General features: G+C 40.7%; 2 protein-coding genes across 4 annotated transcripts in view; both read left to right on the top strand.

Annotated features, from left to right (window-relative positions):
• pip5k1ca (phosphatidylinositol-4-phosphate 5-kinase, type I, gamma a) overlaps positions 1–12,690 on the top strand; it is an 89,401-nt gene extending 76,711 nt beyond the window's left edge. For 2 of the 3 annotated variants that reach the window (XM_045687461.2, XM_014216260.3), the window contains exons 17-18: positions 8,641–8,733; positions 10,675–12,690. In XM_045687461.2, the coding sequence (XP_045543417.1) occupies positions 8,641–8,733; positions 10,675–10,680 (99 nt within the window). In that variant the 3' untranslated portion in view covers positions 10,681–12,690. The remainder of the gene's footprint in view (positions 1–8,640; positions 8,734–10,674) is intronic. The other variant, XM_014216262.3, reaches the window with a different exon arrangement.
• Positions 12,691–16,087: 3,397 nt separating this feature from the next.
• LOC106613718 (uncharacterized) lies at positions 16,088–20,490 on the top strand. Its single transcript, XM_014216256.3, has 10 exons — positions 16,088–16,667; positions 16,759–16,849; positions 16,970–17,067; positions 17,155–17,316; positions 17,442–18,564; positions 18,683–18,791; positions 18,900–19,212; positions 19,451–19,629; positions 19,805–19,920; positions 20,311–20,490. The coding sequence occupies exons 1-10, from the start codon at positions 16,605–16,607 to the stop codon at positions 20,352–20,354; spliced, it is 2,298 nt and encodes a 765-aa protein (XP_014071731.2). The 5' UTR covers positions 16,088–16,604; the 3' UTR covers positions 20,355–20,490.
• Positions 20,491–20,635: the final 145 nt, after the last annotated feature.

The following is a 20,635-nucleotide window of genomic DNA, read 5'->3' as shown; positions in this document are numbered from 1 at the left end:
AGACACAGATTAGGTCATTTTGTATTTTAATGGAACATTATTTTATTTGTAGAGTGCTTTTAAATGGCTGAAGTCTAGTACGCTATGAGGTTGTACAATATGGCCATATCGTATGAATATACGAAGCAAATACTAGTAGACAGCATAAACAGAGGATTGTCTTCTGGGTAGCATAAACACGAGGATTGTCTTCTGGGTAGCATAAACAGAGGATTGTCTTCTGGGTAGCATAAACAAACAGAGGATTGTCTTCTGGGTAGCATAAACAGAGGATTGTCTTCTGGGTAGCATAAACAGAGGATTGTCTTCTGGGTAGCATAAACAGAGGATTGTCTTCTGGGTAGCATAAACAGAGGATTGTCTTCTGGGTAGCATAAACAAACAGAGGATTGTCTTCTGGGTAGCATAAACAAACAGAGGATTGTCTTCTGGGTAGCATTAACAGAGGATTGTCTTCTGGGTAGCATAAACAAACAGAGGATTGTCTTCTGGGTAGCATAAACAAACAGGATTGTCTTCTGGGTAGCATAAACAGAGGATTGTCTTCTGGGTAGCATAAACAAACAGAGGATTGTCTTCTGGGTAGCATAAACAGAGGATTGTCTTCTGGGTAGCATAAACAAACAGAGGATTGTCTTCTGGGTAGCATAAACAAACAGAGGATTGTCTTCTGGGTAGCATAAGCAGAGGATTGTCTTCTGGGTAGCATAAACAAACAGAGGATTGTCTTCTGGGTAGCATAAACAGATGATTATTTGACTGGTAAAAGCAGAGATGACTTCATCAAAACAATTCATGGGAGATTGCACCAGTCCTGAGAGACAGAGTGGACATTACTCTGAGAGCCCTTGGAGAGAAGGCTTAAGTGATTGTTCTGGTCCGAGCAGGTGTTGGGAAGATGGTCGAAGAGCGCTTCACAAGCCCCTGTTGAGTGGCTACAGCCTGAATTATTAATTTATCATCAGCAGTCACTAGGCTTGGGCGGTATACCGTATACTGAAGCATTTGGAAATAGCCACAGGATGGTTGTTCAATACCATTTGAAACAATTTCTTTTAAGTTTTTCAATAAATGTTCATATTTGTAGCTACTTTTTAAGTAAATACCTGCAGTCAACTTGTGCAATACGTTAGGAGTTAAAGCAGATCTCATTCTTTATTTTACATTATGAAGCTAACCATAGTTCCCCAGAACAGTTGAGCAAGTGTGGTGGAAATATTGTAATCGAAAGGAGAAACTCTTACATTTCTTCAAAACAATCAAACGTTATTATTTCATTACTGCGGTAATGGAGCTGGTCGGTAATCACCCCTGGAGGTGATCACTGAGAACTCATTTTTACAGCAAAGTCCATCCTCCTGGATGTTCTTGACAACCAACAGATGTATGGAATGGGTCACAAGGTTAAGATTTGTATGAAAGATACTTCTAATTCACAGCAGACAGTATGTCATTGTGTAGAGACCAGGGTCCGGCCCTGGGGTCATCTCTCCCTGGTACCTTATAGAACAGAAACATTAACTCATGCTCTGGAATGTGGTATCACCCAAAGACATCGTAAATCTCCTGTCAGTGTTCTCCCAGTGGCCCATTTTCAGTTCACACAGACACAATAGAGTTATAAGAACCCTCTATTATGTTGCATAAAGCAACCATTTGATGCAATGAAAGTATTATAACATAATCTTGCAATTTTGCTCTCACACCAGTCATGTTTGTTTGTAAATAGCACAACGGGAGAAAGCAGGAGTACAGCTGTGTATTGACAGGGGTTGCGTTTTATATTGAAAGTCAAGTGTTTTTTTGCTTCAATAGAGCGATCAGGGACGAGTAACTATATACAGTTGAAGTCGGAAGTTTACATACACCTTAGGCAACTACATTTCAACTCTGTTTTCACAATTCCTGACATTTTATCCTAGTAAACATTCCCTGTCTTAGGCCACTCCAATACCTTGACTTTGTTGTCCTTAAGCCATTTTGCCACAACTTTTGAAGTATGCTTGGGGTCATTGTCCATTTGGAAGACCCATTTGTGACCAAGCTTTAACTTCCTGACTGATGTCTTGATGTTGCTTCAATATATCCACATAATTTTCCTCCCTCATGATGCCATCTATTTTGTGAAGTGCACCAGTACCTCCTGCAGCAAAGCACCCCCACAACATGATTCTGCCACCACTGTGCTTCACGGTTGGGATGGTGTTTTTCGGCTTGCAAGCCCTTTTTCATCCAAACATAACGGTGGTCATTATGGCCAAAATGTTCTATTTTTGTTTCATCAGACCAGAGGACATTTCTCCAAAAAGTACTATCTTTGTCCCCATGTGCAGTTGCAAACCATAGTCTGGATCTTTTATGGTGGTTTTGGAGCAGTGGCTTCGTCCTTGCTGAGCAGCCTTTCAGGTTATGTCGATATAGGACTCGTTTCACTGTGGATATAGATACTTTTGTACCTGTTTCCTCCAGCATCTTCCCAAGGTCCCTTGCTGCTGTTCTGGGATTGATTTGCACTTTTCGCACCAAAGTACATTCATCTCTAGGGGACAGAACGCATCTCCTTCCTGAGCGGTATGACGGCTGCGTGGTCCCATGGTGTTTATACTTGCGTACTATTGTTTGTACAGATGAACGTGGTACCTTCAGGCTGTTGGAAATTGCTCCCAAGGATGAACCAGACTTGTGGAGGTCTACAATTATTTTCTGAGGTCTTGGCTGATTTATTTTGATTTTCCCATTATGTCAAGTGAAGAGTCAGAGTTTAAAGGTAGGCCTTGAAATACATCCACAGGTACACCTCCAATTGACTAAAATTATGTCAATTAGCCTATCAGAAGCTTATAAAGCCTGACATCATTTTCTGGAATTTTCCAATCTGTTTAAAGGCACAGTCAGCTTAGTGTATGTAAACTTCTGACCCACTGGAATTGTGATACAGTGAATTATAAGTGAAATAATCTGTGTGTAAACAATTGTTGGAAAAATGACTTGTGTCATGCACAAAGTAGATGTCCTAACTTACTTGCCAAAACTATAGTTTGTTAACAAGAAATTTGTGGAATGGTTGATAAATGAGTTTTAATGACTCCAACATAAGTGTATGTAAACTTCCGACTTCAACTGTAGTTTTCCTTCACAGAAAATACATTAGTGCAACACATTTGGCAGAAAATAGCTTAATTTTCATCAGATGACAACAGAAGTTCAATGCTATTTGACTGGCAGCCACACAAGTAAATGAGCTTACAATGAAAAAGCAAGGCCTTTTTTGCAAAAATGTCTGTTTATCATAGCTAGAATGTAGGCAGCTATATTTCTTAATGTTTTGCTTAAAGTGAATTGTATAAGCTCTCTGTTTGAGAAGTCAAAGCCCTTTGGATGAGTTAGCAGTGGCAGCTGTACAGATATCTTTTGATTTCCTTGCGTTTTTTTTCTCCTTTCTGTTCTCGGCCCTTCTGCTCCTCCCCATCTTCTCAGAGCAGAGCAGGCAAGCTCGTTTCCCTAGCGACTCCAGACTCCACACAGACACAGCATTTAGGCCTACACATGCTGCTTCAGAGCCAGTACTGTTCTTCCTTCAGACAAGCACGCGTCAACTTTTTTCATTGGCACAATGTCTCTTGTTCACATTCGCTTGTAAATGTCCAAACTCACAAAAAATGACATTCGTTAGCTCCTACCTATATATGTGTAACTTTTTGAGCTGAATTGACTGTCTTTGCAATTTGTTTATTTTGGTTTGCATATTTATGTTTGCATATTTAGCCTCCATGGAAATTCGTTATTACTGGTAACTGACACCCAATGGTATTCTTTGCATTTTTGGCGCCCCCTTGTAGTACTAAGCCGATAATGATGTGAATCCCGGGATGAGAGAAGGACGATATGAAAATCTGGATACCGCCCTACCCTAGTAGTCACCACCTCCCTTTCTCTATTGCTGTCTTTCACACTCTCTCTTCTCTCTCTGTCTTGCTATGATGGAGGCTTAAGGCATCCGCATGCTTCCCAACCGAAAACAGTTCGGTAGAGTTCGTGCATATATTACGACAACATTTTGTGACGTTTTTGTTCGTTTTGGACTTCGGTTTTACTCAAGTAAAAGTGAGAGTTACCTAGTAAAAGTATAAAAGTATTTGGTTTTAAATATACTTAACTATCAAAAGTAAAAGTATAAATAATTTAAAATTCATTATATTAAGCAAACCAGACCACCATATTATTTGTTTTATTTATGGATAGCCAGGGGCACGCTCCAACACTCAAACATCATTTACAAAATGTGTTTAGTGAGTTCGCCAGATCAGATGTAGTAGGGATGACCAGGGATGTTCTCTTGATAAGTGTGTGATTTAGACAATTTTCCTGTCCTGCTAAGCATTGAAAATGTAACAAGTACTTTTGGGTGTCAGGGAAAATGTATGGAGTAAAAAGTACATCATTTTATTTAGGAATGTAGTGAAGTAAAAGTTGTCAAAAATATAAATAGTAAAGTACAGATACCCCAAAAAACTACTTAAGTAGTACTTTAGTAGTATTTTTACTTAAGTACTTTAGACCACTGCTATTAGTTCATTTTAGTATACTGTAAACGAACGCTATCGTTTCAGTTGAGAGTACTAGAGCTTCGCATGTCTACCGGAAGTTGATGCTGTTGCTATGCAACCTCTTGCTAGCTTGTTAGCATAACAAATGACTAACACCTCACTCTGACCATCTTACTCGCCCTAGCAGAGCTGGTTAGGCTGTTTTCATTTTATCCAGAGCGTTGGTGACTGTAACTGTGCTGCTGGCAACAATTTAATGACACTTTTTTTTGCCGACATTTACTGACAACGGCCATATACAACGGGTGTTGAGTTATTCTGTGCGAGAGTGCTCTGAAATCTGAGTAGATAGCCAGAATTAACGATGTCCATTGAAACGCACAACGACTATACCACTTAGCTAAGAATGTGAATAATCAAGTCAATAAACGTTGGGTAGTTAGTTAAATAGCAGATTAGTTAATATACTGCCTGACAAGTTCGATGTATTAGTAGCCAACTAACGTTAAGTAACAAGCAAACATACTGGTACATACTGCTGTAATGCTACAGTGAGGGGGAAAAAGTATTTGATCCCCTGCTGATTTTGTACGTTTGCCCACTGACAAAGAAATGATCAGTGTATAATTTTAATGGGAGGTTTATTTGAACAGTGAGAGACAGAATAACAACAAAGAAATCCAGAAAAACGCATGTCAAAAATGTTATAAAATGATTTACATTTTACTTTATAACCTTGCCCAACATTTTTTCATAATTAGTTAAAGCAATGAATTTGTATCCACTCGTCGGTCTTCGGCTGCATATTTTCCGCCATTGTCTTCAAATTTGAAAACGTTGTGAAGCCACGCCCATTTTCTGAGAAATTGCATTATGGGCTCTAAAGCACGGATATAGTGTCCACTGCATGTATACTTGTATTTTGGCGACAGTACTATTGGTGCTTTTTTTCTAGTTTTTCAAGTGAAGGTGTTTTAAGGGAGTATGTGAGCACACTTGTTCGGCTAGGCGCCAGCCGAACTGAAGCATGCTGACGCCTTCAAGGTGGAGAGAGGAGGGTGAGAGAGTGAAAGAAAGCACCTGACTTATTCATCATCATGGCTGATTGACATTTAATTTCTTCACCCTTCACCGTAACATAGTCAAACCAGCAATCATCTCTTCTATCACCTCTATACTTAACCTTTTTCATTTCTCTCCATGTTCCAGCTTTGTCTCATTTGTCTGTCCCTCCATCCTTTTCACCCCTCTCTCCTCTGCCCTCTCTGGTGTCTCCCATCTCTCTGTGGGGATGTGCTGTCAGCTTGCAGGGAGAACCTGGGTGTTCTCTCCTGTCCTGCGGAGGAGAAAGCTCCAGACCAGCTCTCAGATGCAGTGTAAGTCTATGGGACATGCTGGTAGCTCTGCTAACTGCTTAGTCAATGCTTCAGTTAGTTGCACCTTTTTATACAAACATCAATGGCCTATAGCTGTGACTGGAGTTGTTGTAGCTTAGTCCCCCAGTCTGCTTACTTTGAGTCTTAGTGCTGTAACTGTAGTGATTCCTCAGTTGATCTTCTCAATGTTTTCCAAAGATGTCAGTGAAAATTAGACAAGATCCATTATGGACTGATATTCCTTTTCTCAAGGGATACTTGATTTGTAAGAGGGCATGACGCATTATATGCTCTACGTATTGTTCTAGACCTTTCTTATTTCATCATGTCATGTGTTTCCTCTCGTAACAAAAGGGGTCATGGTCTTTTTTTTGTTCTGCCTTCATATCATGTCTTTGTTAATATTATTTATATACCTCCTCCCCTTGGCGTCTGTTCCTGTTCATGTTGAATCAAATCATGGCCGGCTGTATAGAGAGAGGGGGGGAGAGATGGGGAAAGAAGGGAGGAGGCGGATGAGTGACAGGAGGGGGCTCTGACTTCTCATTTGAGGCCATCTGTCTCTCGTTCACTCCCTATATTCCCACCTCTCTCACTTTCTCTCTCCACCTGAGGGGTCTCCCTGTGGATGGTGTGTTAGCTCTTGCGCTGTGAGTGTGGCGTGTGTGTGCATATGGTGTGTGTGTGGTGTGTGTATGAGCGTGTGTGAGCGACAAGTGTGTATGTGACGTCAAACCTCAGTGCCGCTTCCAACTACGTCATCACAGGCAGTGTGTGGCAGCTGCTGCTCTTTCTGAAAGGGAAAGTACCGTACGGGGCCACGGTCACTGCCTCAGAGACTGAGCAGCGCTGAGGCTCTGACAGGGCTAAACACTTAATGCACATAATAAGAAAGAAAGGGGGGAAGATGCTTTGGGAGAATATGTCCTTTTGGCTGTTGGCAGTGCTGGCACGCTCGCTTTCCACCCACCGCTAACCACCCACTCCCACCCTGTTTTCTGGCTGATACATACTGCAGATTCATAATTTTTCTTGTCCACTTCACCTTGGCTTTTTTGAAATAGCATAGTCATAGAAAGCAATTCTTAGTCACATGCATAGGCCTCCCAGCCAGCATTACAAATGAAGAGTTTTGAAAGTGATAGCAGGAAAGAACTAACATTCTTTTGAATGCAATGTTGATGTTAGTACATGTAGTCTACCTCTAGGCCAGGGGTCTCCCAACAGGTAGATCGCAAGCTCACAGCCCACTTATGAGTAGCTCGCCAATCTATTCTGTGTTCCATCGCATACTGTCATAAACATAAAGCTCCCGGCTACTATCCAATCAAAGCCACATTGACATTATCCCACCCTTGGTTAGTCACTATTGGCTTAAAAACCCAAACATAACACAATATCTGCCAATCAATTTCCCGTCTGTCTGTTTGGTGCCTGCGTTTGTCTATCACTCTGAATGCAGCCAGTTAGCGACGCTAATGATAACTGTCTTATGGGTAGACAGAAGAAATACTTTTTTAAAAAAACTATATTAAATGTTAACTGCAAAGTAGTATTACCTGACAGAACTATATCATGATTATTTGTATCAATTGGGTGGTGATTGTTTTGCAAACTCTGCCATGACATGTGCTGCAGCAGTAGGCCACAGCAGAAACATCCTAGACCTACAAATGCCTCTCTTGCTAGATGTGCAATTAAAGGTGAATTACTCTCAAAAATATAAATGTTATATATATATTTTTTTCAGACTGAAAAAATTGTCTTCTGATGTGATTTAAAGGCCCAGTGCAGTCAAAATGTAGTTTTACCTGTGTTTTATATCATATTGTACAACATCTGATTAAACTTGTATCAGTGTTATTTCCTCATAGTTGCTGGTTGAAAATACAATCTACACTGGACTTTCCAATCAGCAGGTCTGCATGGGCGCAAACATCGGCTTTCTATGGTGACATCACCATGCGGTAAACTGGTTAATAGAGTTCCAAACCTAGTCCCCCCCCCTCCACTCAGACCACTCCCAGACAGTCCTAGCAAAATTATTGCTTGAGATAAAAAAAATAATTAAAAAGCTATTTTTGCCAATTTTCATGGAAATCTATTACAGTAAGGTACTTAATTGTTACCCAGAAATGATATAAAAACATCTACATTGGGCCTTTAAGTATTGACATGGACTCAGAACATAGATTTTCAATGTTTCTCTATGAATAATTGTAAAACTAATAAAAAATAATCCCAAACCTGGAAAAAATGTACTGAGAAAATATAATTTAGGATAATACTAAATATAATTTTATGGGTCCCACTTAGTTGTTTATTAAGCATTATTTTACCAGGTATATTGACAGAAAAAATATATATTGTACACCAAGGACCTAGGAAGAGTTGCAGAGTAAAAGAAAAGAATGTGACTATTTTTTCATTTATTTAGCTGTCGTGCTAGAAAAGATTTGAGACCCCTGCTCTAGGCTGTATTCCAATAGGATTTCACTGCTAGTGTTTCATTTTCACATTTCTACGGTTAGGCTAATCTATATTCCAAGCTCACACTTTCTGTAATGGCATTTCCTCCTTTTGCATTTCTAATTTTATTTTCCTGCCTGTCTTGTGTTTTCCTGTCCTGTCTATCTCTCTTGCCTGCCTCTGCTTCTCTCTGTGCTGCATCCAATGGCCCTCTCTTTCTGGCGCCCTCTGCTGTGTCATTTGTGCAGCCCCCTGAGGACAAGACCTGGGTGTACTCCCCTCTGCACTACGGCAGTGAGTCTCAGACCTTGCCGGATGGGGAAGGGGAGGAGAGCGAGACAGTAAGTAGTATGAATTACACCTCCAGTACCAGTGTGTATTGGCCGGCCTGACTGTCATGCCCACTCAGTATGGCCGTGCCAGTTATGACCATTTGGTTCCCCCTCCTTTCACCATGCAACACCCAGCATGCTGTTCAGTTTCTTCACAACCCTGGATCTGTCTGGCTGCATGTGGTTTGGCAACTTGGTACATGTCTCCTCCGCTAGGGTTGCAAAATTCCGGTAGCTTTTCCAAAAGTCCCAGGTTTTCCCGGAATCCCGATTGGAAGATTCCCGGAATCAGGAGGGAATAAGCAAGAAATCCAGCTCCTCCCTACCAGGATTTCTGGAGAACCAGGGATTTTTGGGAAAGTAAGCCGAATTTTGCAACCTACCTCCTCCTGGCTCATGCATCACCATTGCCAGATCCCAAACCCACACAGCTACAGTTGTCAATGTCATGTGTTTTTTCTGAAACAACTGACCAACATATAATCGCTTTGACACATACAGCACAAAGCAGTTGGTCAGATGAATGGTGGCAAGTATGGTAATAAATTGATTTGATTTGTACAGTTCCTCTATGAAACCCAATAACTGTTTTCTTTGTCCATGAATCCATATAATATGACAGTATTGCTTTCAGATGATCATCTTTCAGCCACTCTGCACAAATGATCAGAAACGACTTTGTGTTATGAGACACCATAATTGATCCCTTTGTACAAACTCCGTTATATTACTGATGACTTCTATTTCACTGGGTATTTTCAGTGCCAAATCTCATGAATGTTCTGTAATTGAGATTTTAGATAAATTATAAATTAAACTCTTATTACTAAACCTACTATTACGGCTTTGGAAAGTTAAGCAGGCATATCCCATTACGCGACTTCTAGTTTATGGCAAGGGTTGGGTGGAGATGGATGAGCAATCACTCATTTGTTTCTTAAAGAAACATATATGAATTCATTGACAAATGTCATGATTAAAGTCCAGGTCACATTTTTATTTGGATAGTCCCATATAGATGATCTACAGATGGTTATACTATCAACAAACCGTTAATAAGCAACTGCGTGCTAAAGTAAGGGTTATTGTTAGCCTAGGTTTAAAATAAGGGTAAAGGTTACGTATAGGATTAGGGTTAAGTTTAGGGTTAGGATAATGGTTAAGGTTATGGCTAGGGTTAGTGGATAGTTAGTTGAAATGCTGTTGACGGTAATTGAACAGCTACTGAACATCTACTTGAAACTATCCAAATAAAGTGTTACTAAAGGCCATTCTACTCATCTTGTAGGGAAGATGAAATGACCCTATTACGCCCTCTGAGCTTTTTTCGTCCAGGGTATTTTAACAGTCCTAAGCTGCAGTAGTTGTAGAAGCTCAGAGCTGTAGCAGGCTGGCTAACCCCTGGTCAAAGCCCACTGCACTCGTATGTGGCAAGGAGGAAGTGGATTGAACAATCACTCCTCCCCCGTCCCATTATTCTCCATAGAGAAGACACACACACAGAGAATCATCACTTCCACGTCCCCCAGGGACAGGAGCTGCCAGAGGAATAAGTGGAATCAGAGCCGTGGGACATGGCATTACAGTGCCTAGTGGAAGTAGATTGTCTCCTGGGGTTTGTCTATGAATAGATTAATACAAATGTCATGGAAAAATGCATTATTTAGTTGTGTTGAGGGGATGTTCATTTGAGAGGAAAATACAACATTTTTCTACCCTCTTATTTTCACTATGTCCTCTGACTTTCCCTTTAAATTATTGATATACCTTTGATCAATAGATGTGCTTTGATAAGAGTTATACCTCAGTTATATCGTGCTGTGGGGGAAGAATAGATTTTATTTTACACTCGACAGGATTATGTGCCAAAGATTTACAACTTCTATTTCTCTCTTTTTTTTCTCCCTCTCTCTCTCTCTCCTTCAACCAACCATAAACACTCCTCCGTAGAGCTGAGAGGATGATTCCGTGGAGAGAGGAGCCATCAGACTGATCCCCGGGCCTCTGATTGGCAGGCAGCGGAAGCGTTCCAATCCAGACCTGTATTTTAAACCATGGATACAAAACAAAACAGACTAAATACTGTGAGGAAACCCCCTCGACATCCCGTAGTCACAGTGGTGATGGTACTATATGATCGATTCCCCTCCTTTCAACCCACACCAACCCCAAATTGCCATAGCAGAAGAAAAGCCGGAACTCAAATTGCTAGGCTATACATCTAGCATGCCCCATAAAAACATGGGCATTGAGGCAACTCTGCTACTCCTCTCACATTCCCAAATGTCGATACAGTCAAATGGTCACATGTATTTAATTGATATCATGTTAATTTATATTGTGATTTTTCTTAGTTTATTATTTTGTTTTTTTATCTTTTTTATTTGTGCACTTTTTTCAGACATTTTTTTAGTACTGTGAATATATTTAGTTATGTTGTGTGCTTCAAATGTAGCTCTAGCAGCAATCTTAACGTCGCTATCGAAGTGGTACTTTACCGCTTTACCGCTATGTTGAATGGTACTTTACCATTGGAGAGGGAACACTTTATTTCCAATAGATTAAAAATGATCTATAGAATGTGTTTCAGAAAACATGATTTGGTAAATCTGATAAGCCTACTGTATTATTTTACAGGTTTGTTTATTTCTTGTTTATTTTGTCATTTCTATCACAGTATTGATACAGGCTTCTAGCCTCAAAACCAGATCATTGCAACACTAAATAAGGCTGGGTATTGTCAATCATTTCAAAATCCTACATCATTACAATGTCTTCCAGAACCGCCCAACTTTCAGAGGAATGCAAACAAATCATTTTCTAAGCATAATGATTCATTGAGCTGTCATAATGTCATGAAATACCAATATTTCAGCAGTCAAACCTTGACTCTGAATGTTAGCTCTGCTGGAGGGGATTTAGGCTAATGGATTTGATTACTTAGGCCAAAAAACTCACAGTATCACATATGTCCAGAATTAATTAATACTTCTGTTATTTAGTAATAGTTCATCCGAGAGGGATTTCAGGCTGCTCTTAGACAGCACTTTTATGTATCAACCATCATCAGATGTGAAAGTGAGGTCTTCATCATAATCATCTGTTATAGTCTTTATGCGAATTCCATGTTTTAAGGTTTAAGTTGTGTTTCAATATGTTTTTATTCTTTTTCTGTTTCACACTTGGCTGTTTAAGTTAGTTGGTGTGTTTTGTATGTCTGTGCGTGACAGAAGGTGTCAATGTCAAAACTTGTAAAATACTGATCATTCTATCATAATGTGCAGTGGCCAGTTGTAACCAGTTGCTGTTGTCCATGTCATCAAGAGACCGTAGCAGCAGTATGTTGTACAGTACAGGTGCAGTCTTAGTTAGTTTTAATTGCCTTATTGAGAAATTAAAACATATCATGTCGATGTTTTTCTCATAGTAGTGCTGTTGTATTTATTATTTAAGTCATTTCTTTTTTCAATACTGTAATTGTGAGCCAGAAAATGTGTATATACAATTATAAATACATATATAAAGAATATATAAATATATTTTCCATTTGAATTGGAGAATATTATTTTTATTTGATTACATTTTTTGCTGCTGGCAGAAAATGATTAAGAGCTATACATGATTTACTGTACCATGTTCTTCAAGGTGTTGACACGATGCAGCTCGATTTATGGTTTATAAATCACCGCTGTTTTTTTTTGTTTTTTTGTATGATATCCGTTACTGAAGAGTTGTCAGTTTTACTGTACCAGTTTAGTGTACATGTTTTCAAATCACAGTGTGCCCTCCTTTACAGAGACATAGCATGGTTTAAAAATGAATATGCATATCAGAAATATGTATTTATGTATATCTGTGTATATTCATCTATTTATACATGAGGATAAATAGATGGCTGTAAGTCTGTGTGTGTTTGGACTCTTACGATGAGAATGAATACAAAATAAAGCAGTTCTATGTCTATGATATAGTGTATTTGTTCATGCTTCCAAAGTTGTCTGTTGACTTCCATGTCTATATTGCTGATGTTTGCAAGCAAGGAAATTCCCTCCATGTGTCTCTCTTGTGCTACTGTTCAGCGCATGCTGTGAAAAACATAATTGTGCCGTGCTTGATTTTTGTGTGGCCTTTTCCCCCTATTCTGCAAGAAGGCTCACAGAAGATGCATTGTAAGAGAAGCATATTGACCAGCCTAGTATAGAATTCAATATTTTCAACTGGTGAGAATAGCAACACGCTACCTAAGAATGTCTTTCTTTTGATTTATGCCATCTTATCTGAAGCAACACTGGTGAATGAGGAAGGTATAAAGAAAATGTTTCATGACACTACTATGATTGGTCCTCATCAAAACAGAAATGTTTGAGTCTACCAGTCAGTTGTCATCTGAGCTAATTTATTATGGTGGGCGTGGCCCACAAATGGAGATCATACTTACTGGACTGTTGTTTACACGTTACAGCTTTTTGAAAAGTAGTACTGCTATAACACAATACAACAGAGGGAAAATGTTCAAATGTGTTATGCAATCAATCATTTTTTATTACGTCAAATATGAGGTCCTTAGGAAATATTTTGACATTGGTCCATAATTTCCCTGTTCTAACAAAATGTCATGCATGCTCTCAAAAGCTGTTTGCACTGTTACCTACCCAAATATTGATACTGCTACGACCGGAAGTAACTTTCGTAGCGGGTTAGGAGAATTAACATAGCAGGTTGGGAGAATTAGGCTAACGTTATTAAGGGTTAGGGCTTTGGAAAATGCGCTCCTAACCTGCTACGAAAATCACTTCCGGGTGTAGCTGTATCAAAGTGCCGTGAAAAGAGTGTCTCTCATATTGTGGCTACATGATCTTTGTTTTGATTGGTTTTGTCTTTTTGTTAGTATTTTGCTTGAATGTTTTACATAGAGAAAATATTCCCTGTGAAAGAGCCCTCTCATTAAAACATTGAGCTATATCAGAGTGAAGTGACATTAAAATGTATTGTCAACCGAATTCAACTGTCAAAGAGCAGGGATGAAATTCAATTGTACAACCTTCTCTTAATTTATGTCAATCAAATAGGTGGGGGAAAAAAAATAAAGTTCCAAAATGAATGCCAACATAAATTTTGTCTTTCTGTCGGTGACGTGTTTTTAATATGGTGCTTTAAATGCCGCATTCACGTGCTACTAGTAAATTTCCAACTTGTTAATTGGTTGTAGTTATACATGTGCCCCATTCAACCAGTTAGCAAGTCGAAAAATGTCTACGTTTCCTAGTTCCGCCTAGCATGTGAACGCGGCACAAGATAACTGGGAACTCGGAAAAGAAACGAGGTCAAATCATAATGTCAGTGATCTTCAGGTCAGAAAGTTGGAGCTCTAGAAAGATGCCTGAGTTTCCGACTTTGAATTTCGAGTTGGAAGACTGTTCAAAAGGTTTTTCCCAGTTGGAGCTTGTTTTCTTCCGAGTTCCCAGTTGTTTTGAACTTGGCATTAGTCTTGCTAACACCAGGGGGTATTCATTAGGCCTACCCCTTGCAACGTAAACAGTTTTCCGTTTAAATCAAATTGTATTTGTCACATGCTTCGTAAACAGGACTAGATTAACAGTGAAATGCTTACTTATGGGCCCTTTCCAACAATGCAGAGAGAAAGAGAAATAATAACAAGGAATAAATACACAATGACTAATGATAACTTGGCTATATACATAGGGTACCAGTACCGAGTCAATGTGTAGGGGTAAGAGGGAATTGAGGTAGATATGTACAGTGCATTCGGAAAATGTTCAGACCCCTTCACTTTTTCCACATTTTGTTATGTTACAGCCTTATCCTAAAATGTAATCAATTGTTTTTTCCACCCTCAAATCTACACACAACACCCCATAATGGAAAAGCAAAAACAGGTTTTTATACATTTTTGCAAATGTATAAAAAATGAAACTGAAATATCAGTATGCGGAGCCTTTACTCAGTAATTTGTTGAAGCACCTTTGGCAGCGATTACAGCCGAGTCTTCTTGGGTATGACGCTACAAGCTTGGCACACCGGTTTTTGGGGAGTTTCTTCCATTCTTCTCTGCAGATCCTCTCAAGCTCTGTCAGATTGGATGGGGATTGTCACTGCACTGGTATTTTCAGGCCTCTCCAGAGATGTTAGATTGGGTTCAAGTCCAGGCTCTGGCTGGGACACTCAAGGACATTCAGAGACTTGTCCTGAAGCCACTCCTAGTTAGGGTCGTTGTCCTGTTGAACGGTGAACCTTCGCCCCAGTCTGAGGTCCTGATAGCTCTGGAGCAGGTTTTCATCAAGGATCTCTCTGTACTTTGCTCCGTTAATCTTTCCCTCAATCCTGACTAGTCTCCCAGTCTCTGCAGCTGAAAACATCCCCACAGCATGATGCTACCACCACCATGCTTCAACGTAGGGGATGGCATTGGCCAGGTGATGAGATGTGCCTGGTTTCCTCCAGACGTGATGCTTGGCATCCAGGCCAAAGAGTTAATCTTGGTTTCATCAGACCAGAGAACCTTGTTTCTCATGGTCTGAGAGTCCTTTAGATGCCTTTTGGCAAACTCCAAGCGGGCTGTCATGTGCCTTTTACTGAGGAGTGTCTTCTGTCTGGACACTTTACCATAAATGCCTGATTGGAGGAGTGCTGCAGAGATGGGACAACTTTCCAGAAGGACAACCATTTCCACAGAGGAACTTTGGAGCTCTGTCAGAGTGACCATCGGGTTCTTGGTCACCTCCCTGACCAAGGCCCTTCTCCCCCGGGAGGCCAGCTCTAAGATGAGTCTTGGTGGTTCCAAACTTCTTCCATTTTAAGAATGATGGAGGCCACTGTGTTCTTGGGGACCTTCAATGTTGCAGACATTTTTTGGTACCCTTCCCCAGATCTGTCCCTCGACACGATCCTGTCTCGGAGCTCTACAGACAATTCCTTTGACTTCATGGCTTGGTTTTTGATCTGACATGCAGTCAACTGTGGGACCTTATATAGACAAATCATGTCCAATCAATTACATTTACCACAGGTGGACTCCAAGTTGTAAAAACATCTCAAGAATGATCGATGGAAACAGGATGCACATGAGCTCAATTTCAAGTCTCATAGCAAAGGATCTGAATACTTAAGTAAATAAGGTATTTAAAAAAAAATCTTTAACACATTTGCAACATTTTCTAAAAACCTGTTTTTACTTTTTCATTATGGGGTATTGTGTGTATATTGATGACGTAAAACAATTATTTAATTCATTTTAGAAAAAGGCCATAACCGTGCCCCAGTCCCGGCTAATGATCTTCAGTTTAGAATGCAATTAGTTTAAATCAGCTGTGTTTGCTAGGGATAGGGGAAAAGTCTGACACCAATCAGGCCCTGGAGGACTAGAAATGCCCGGGTCTGCGTAACGTAACAAAATATGGAAAAAGTGAAGGAGCCTGAATACTTTCCGAACGCACTGTACACATAGAACCAAACGGAAGTAAGCGGATTAAACGGAATCATACGGGGAGCGTTGTGCCCGAATTTGTTCAATAGAAACTGTTTCTGTTGCAAAACGTTTAGCTACAGGCCCCAGGGCGCTGTGTAACCACGTGGGTGTCGCGTCAGCCATTCTACGTTTCCATACCGCTACATTCGGATCAAGAACAGAGCTAAGAGGGCGGGAATGGTCGAATGGAATTATAGAATCATACGTCAGGTTTCCTTGGAGAACAACATACATTTTGAAAAGTAGTGATATTTTATCACTAGCGCATTCTGGAACTTTTTTATTTTGTAAAAATGTGGCCAATATAATCTAGCTAGCGCATAAGTTGTCTAACAATGACAATTGGAAGTGTCCTATTTTAATCAAGCGATAAGGTTATTCACCCATTTTTGGCATGATGATGGACAACGGAGACTTCACTAACACTCTCCACACATTTGAGGACCAGTCTTGCAAGGTTTGTTGTCCTCTCATCAAAACTTTGTTCATTAGCAAATATGTTTATTTTATATTTGTCTTACTCAGTAACTGTATCTGGTTTGTTCCAGGGTCTTGGAGACAAAATGTCAAATGCAAGCAATAGTAGATGCTCAAGTCCAGCATATGGAGTTCTTAGTGACGAGGAAAATCAACCCAGTGGTAAAACTAACATTGTATTGGATTTGGGCCTTTTGGATACAATTCTAAAAATTCATATAACAAATATTAAAAAAATCTAATGTTAAAGTTGTAGGCTAATTCACTCTTTTTATTTACTAGAATCCCATTATGTTATAATAAGACAGCTTCATGATGAAATAGACCGGTCCAAAATGTCATACAAAGAAGTAGAGGCTATGGTCCAAGCCCACATGAAGGTATGATGATGCATAGTAGCAAATGACTGTTTGACTTCTTTTTTCTAATGGTTTTCTTTAGTATCCAGTAATGTTTTGTGTTCTCAGCCTATTTTGGATCAAATTCGTTCAGATGCATGTAAATTGGTGATTAAGTCATCAGCATTGGAGGATGGCTGTCCCAGGAAAGACCAGCAGGACAGACACATTCTCTTATACATCCCCTCCCTCCAAGAGCTCCTTTTGAAATTAGCCTTTACCAAAAACTCGGTAGGTACTCTGGGCGTGTTTCCCTCTTGATTTAGGACTGTGTTTTTGATGTGAGGCTATAGGATCATTTCCATAGTCATATATGACCATCATGCATGTAACCTCTGTGCTTTGTTTGACTGAAGGATGACGTGCAGAGTTACCTGATCTCGTCCGACCGAACATTCCTACTCTCTGAGAACGATGCCCTGAAAATGGAGCTCAGAGATGCAAAGTCTCGACATGAGACTGTGATGAAGAGCCTGCACCTTTCCCTTCACTCTGCTGAACAAGAGAATAAGAGCTCCAAGCTCACACTCCAGCAGAACCTCAGACTGTCTGAGGGCAAGGTAAACTCCATGGAGCAGAAACTCAAGGAGTTTGAAGGACAGGTCCTGTCCTTGCAGCACAATCTCATGGGCTCCAATGAAAGGACTCAGAGTCTGCAGAAAACCCTCCAGTTCTCTGACAATAGGCTCCAGTCCCTTCAGCAGGACCTGGACGAGTCTGAGAAGAGAGGCCAAAGCCTGCAGCAAATCCTTGGGGACTCCCAAGAGAGGAACCAGACTCTGCAACATAACCTGGCTTCCTTTGAGAAGAACAACCAGTGCCTTAGCCAGAACCTTAGCGCTTCAGAGAAAAAGGTTGACTTCCTTCAGCACAATAACTGGAAGTCTGAGGAGAGGGTCAAGTCTCTGCAGCAGACCCTCGGCTCTTCTGAGGAAAAGGTCTCTCTCCTGCAGCAGAGCCTGAAGTCTTCAGAGGAGAAGGTCTTATCCCTCCAACATGACCATTGGGCCTTGGATGAGAGAGCCCAGTCCCTGCAGCAGAGCCTCAACTCCTCAGAGGAAAAGCTCCAGTCGACACAACATTGGCTCAAGGCTACAGATGAGAAAGCCAAAGCCCTGAAGGAAGCTCTCAGATCTTCAGAGAAGAAGAACCAGTCCTTACAGGAGGCCCTGGGGGTCAATGAGAGCTGGATCAGGGCAACCAAGGCCCAGCAGCAGTCTCTGGAGAAATGCAAAGAGGAGCTGGAGGAGAGGATCAAGAGTTTGATGCAGACTCTCAGGGTCACTGAGGTGGAGCACCACCGCACAGTGCAGGACCTGCAGGTGGGTCTTCAGAGTGCCAGGGAGAAGGTGGAGATTCTGCAGGATGCAGTGAACAGGACTGAGTCTGGGCATGTGAAGGAGGTGGGGCAGCTTCAAGAGAAACTGAACAGAGCTGCAAAGAAATTGTCTTCAAGAGAGCAGGAGCTGCACAGCCAGAGTGAGTGAAATTGATAATTTTGCTTCGTCAATGTGAAAATCCACCAAAATAATGTTTAAGATTATATCAGATGTTTCCCTTTAACTGTGTAAACTTGATTTTATATTGGTTCTGTTAGTTGCTGCCTTGAACACTAAATTGCTGGAGGAGCAGTCAAAGGCAAGCAAGGACCTTGAAAGATCCATTGGATATGAGAAAGAGCTGCAAGACACTATCAAGATTCTCAGGTAAACACCAGCACACACACAGACTTTCCTTTATTGATACAAATAGTCACCCTAGCCAATGGTTGGACATTACTCACTCCCTTATGTCCCCTTTCTCCACTCTGACAGGAAGAATCTGAGAACTCAAACTGAAGAGAAGGGGTTTGCTCTGAATAGCCTGAGGATGCGTCAGAAGGACCTGGCAGATGTACAGCGCCACCTACAGGCAGACCTGCAGAGGTGCAGCCAGGTCTGTGGCAAGGAGAAGGGACCGCAGCACTTAGCCCCCCGCAAGGGTGGCCTGAAGGAGGAGTTCTTCCACCTGAGAACCAGCCTGCACTCCGTCCTGGAGAAGGAGGCTGGGAGAGACGACCCGGGGAGGCAAGATTGGGTGCAGGTGTTAGATGAGAGCAAGGAACGGGAGAAAAGGGCAGAAAAACTGGTGAGACTATAAATAATGGACAATCGATACACATTGGTATATTTTGCTCACAGCACGGTTGCTCAGACTAAAGAATCACTTTCAATGTATTGCTACTATACTTGTTACATTACCTTAGTAGCATAATTTAATGAAGAAGCACAGCTGAGGTTTCACAATCCACAGAATACTTAGAATTTCTGCATCAGTATTGCAGTTTGACGAAGTTGTTGGCTTTATGTACCTTTTTTTTCTGCAGGTGGACAGTTTAGATTCTCTGCAGAGTTACCAGCTGCTGGAAGAAGGAGGGGATGAAAGGTACCAATATAGAGCAGGAGCATGGAAAAGTGGAGCATCACCCTCTATCCGTTCCCCTTCTGCTGAGACGATTCCCCAGAGGAACCTCTCTACGAGGCCTGCTTCTCCATATCCCTATGGGTAATCTAATCCACATCTCTGCATAGATTTCATAGTTTAGCCCAGATCTTTTCTTTTCATGCTCAATTTGCTGTCTCCTGGGAGAGTGGATAGAAGGTTCTGGGGTTTTATGCTTTTACATTATTGAGTGCCATTACAGATCTGTATGTATTGTTCAGTCATCTTTTCTTCACAGGCTAAATTTAGGCCAGGGGAAGAGGCTTGGGTCTAGCTCCCTCCGTGGGTTGAATGATTCTGAAGGCATGCAGCATTTACTAACAATCCAAAAAAGACTGAAGAACCTCCAGTCAGGTAAAAAGTAATCACGTTAAGCTATCACAGAGAATATGTAGATGACATACATCCATTGACCTCTTCGTAGACGGGCTCCACCCCGTCGTCAATTCCAGGTCAGTCATAACAATGGAACTTTTTGATAGGAAAAAAGGATTCACAAAATTAAGAGACCATTGAATTACAGAAAGGCATATTTTACTAATTATATGGCCTGATATCCCATTGTTTTGCTTTCGTTTACACAACAAAAGCTTAGAGGCCTTCATTATGACAGAAGTAGGCCAATGTTTGCCCTTGTTCTGGCATTTGTTCCACCAAATTATTTGGTTAATCATTTTAGACTATGAATTGAACTTTTCGCTGAATTGTAAGTTATGAATGCAGCATGAATTTGTTTTGTCTTAGTTGAATTCCAGAGGAATATCAAGGGTTTACTCCGGACATCATAGCACCAGCAGCGAGACTCTTTTGGACCATTGAATTACTTTACAACTGAGGGAAACCCCATCATTTTAAAATACCAGACAATTTGAGAATTGTTAAAATAATCAGAATGAATTCATGGCAAATAAATAATTGGTTCTAGTCCATTTTTGTCGTCTTTTATTTTCAATAATATCACATTCCTAAGCCATCAAATTCATGTATGAACTGAAATACTGTTATTGCGGAAAAAATGATTGCTCAATTCACATTTTCTAGAATGTAGATTTGCAGAGGTTTTTTTTCC

Source organism: Salmo salar, chromosome 10 (assembly GCF_965601325.2).
Source record: "Salmo salar chromosome 10, fSalSal1, whole genome shotgun sequence".
Taxonomy (NCBI): Eukaryota; Metazoa; Chordata; class Actinopteri; order Salmoniformes; family Salmonidae; genus Salmo; species Salmo salar.
Note: the sequence above shows the minus strand (reverse complement) of the source record. Positions and strands in the feature narration are given on the sequence as shown.

Excerpts from the sequence above, each read along its gene's own strand:
- LOC106613718 (XM_014216256.3), top strand. The coding sequence starts at position 16,605 with ATGATGATGGACAACGGAGACTTCACTAACACTCTCCACACATTTGAG. Across the intron at positions 17,317-17,441 it reads TAGCCTTTACCAAAAACTCG|GATGACGTGCAGAGTTACCT; the intron begins GTAGGTACTCTG and ends GTTTGACTGAAG. Across the intron at positions 18,565-18,682 it reads GCAGGAGCTGCACAGCCAGA|TTGCTGCCTTGAACACTAAA; the intron begins GTGAGTGAAATT and ends TGGTTCTGTTAG.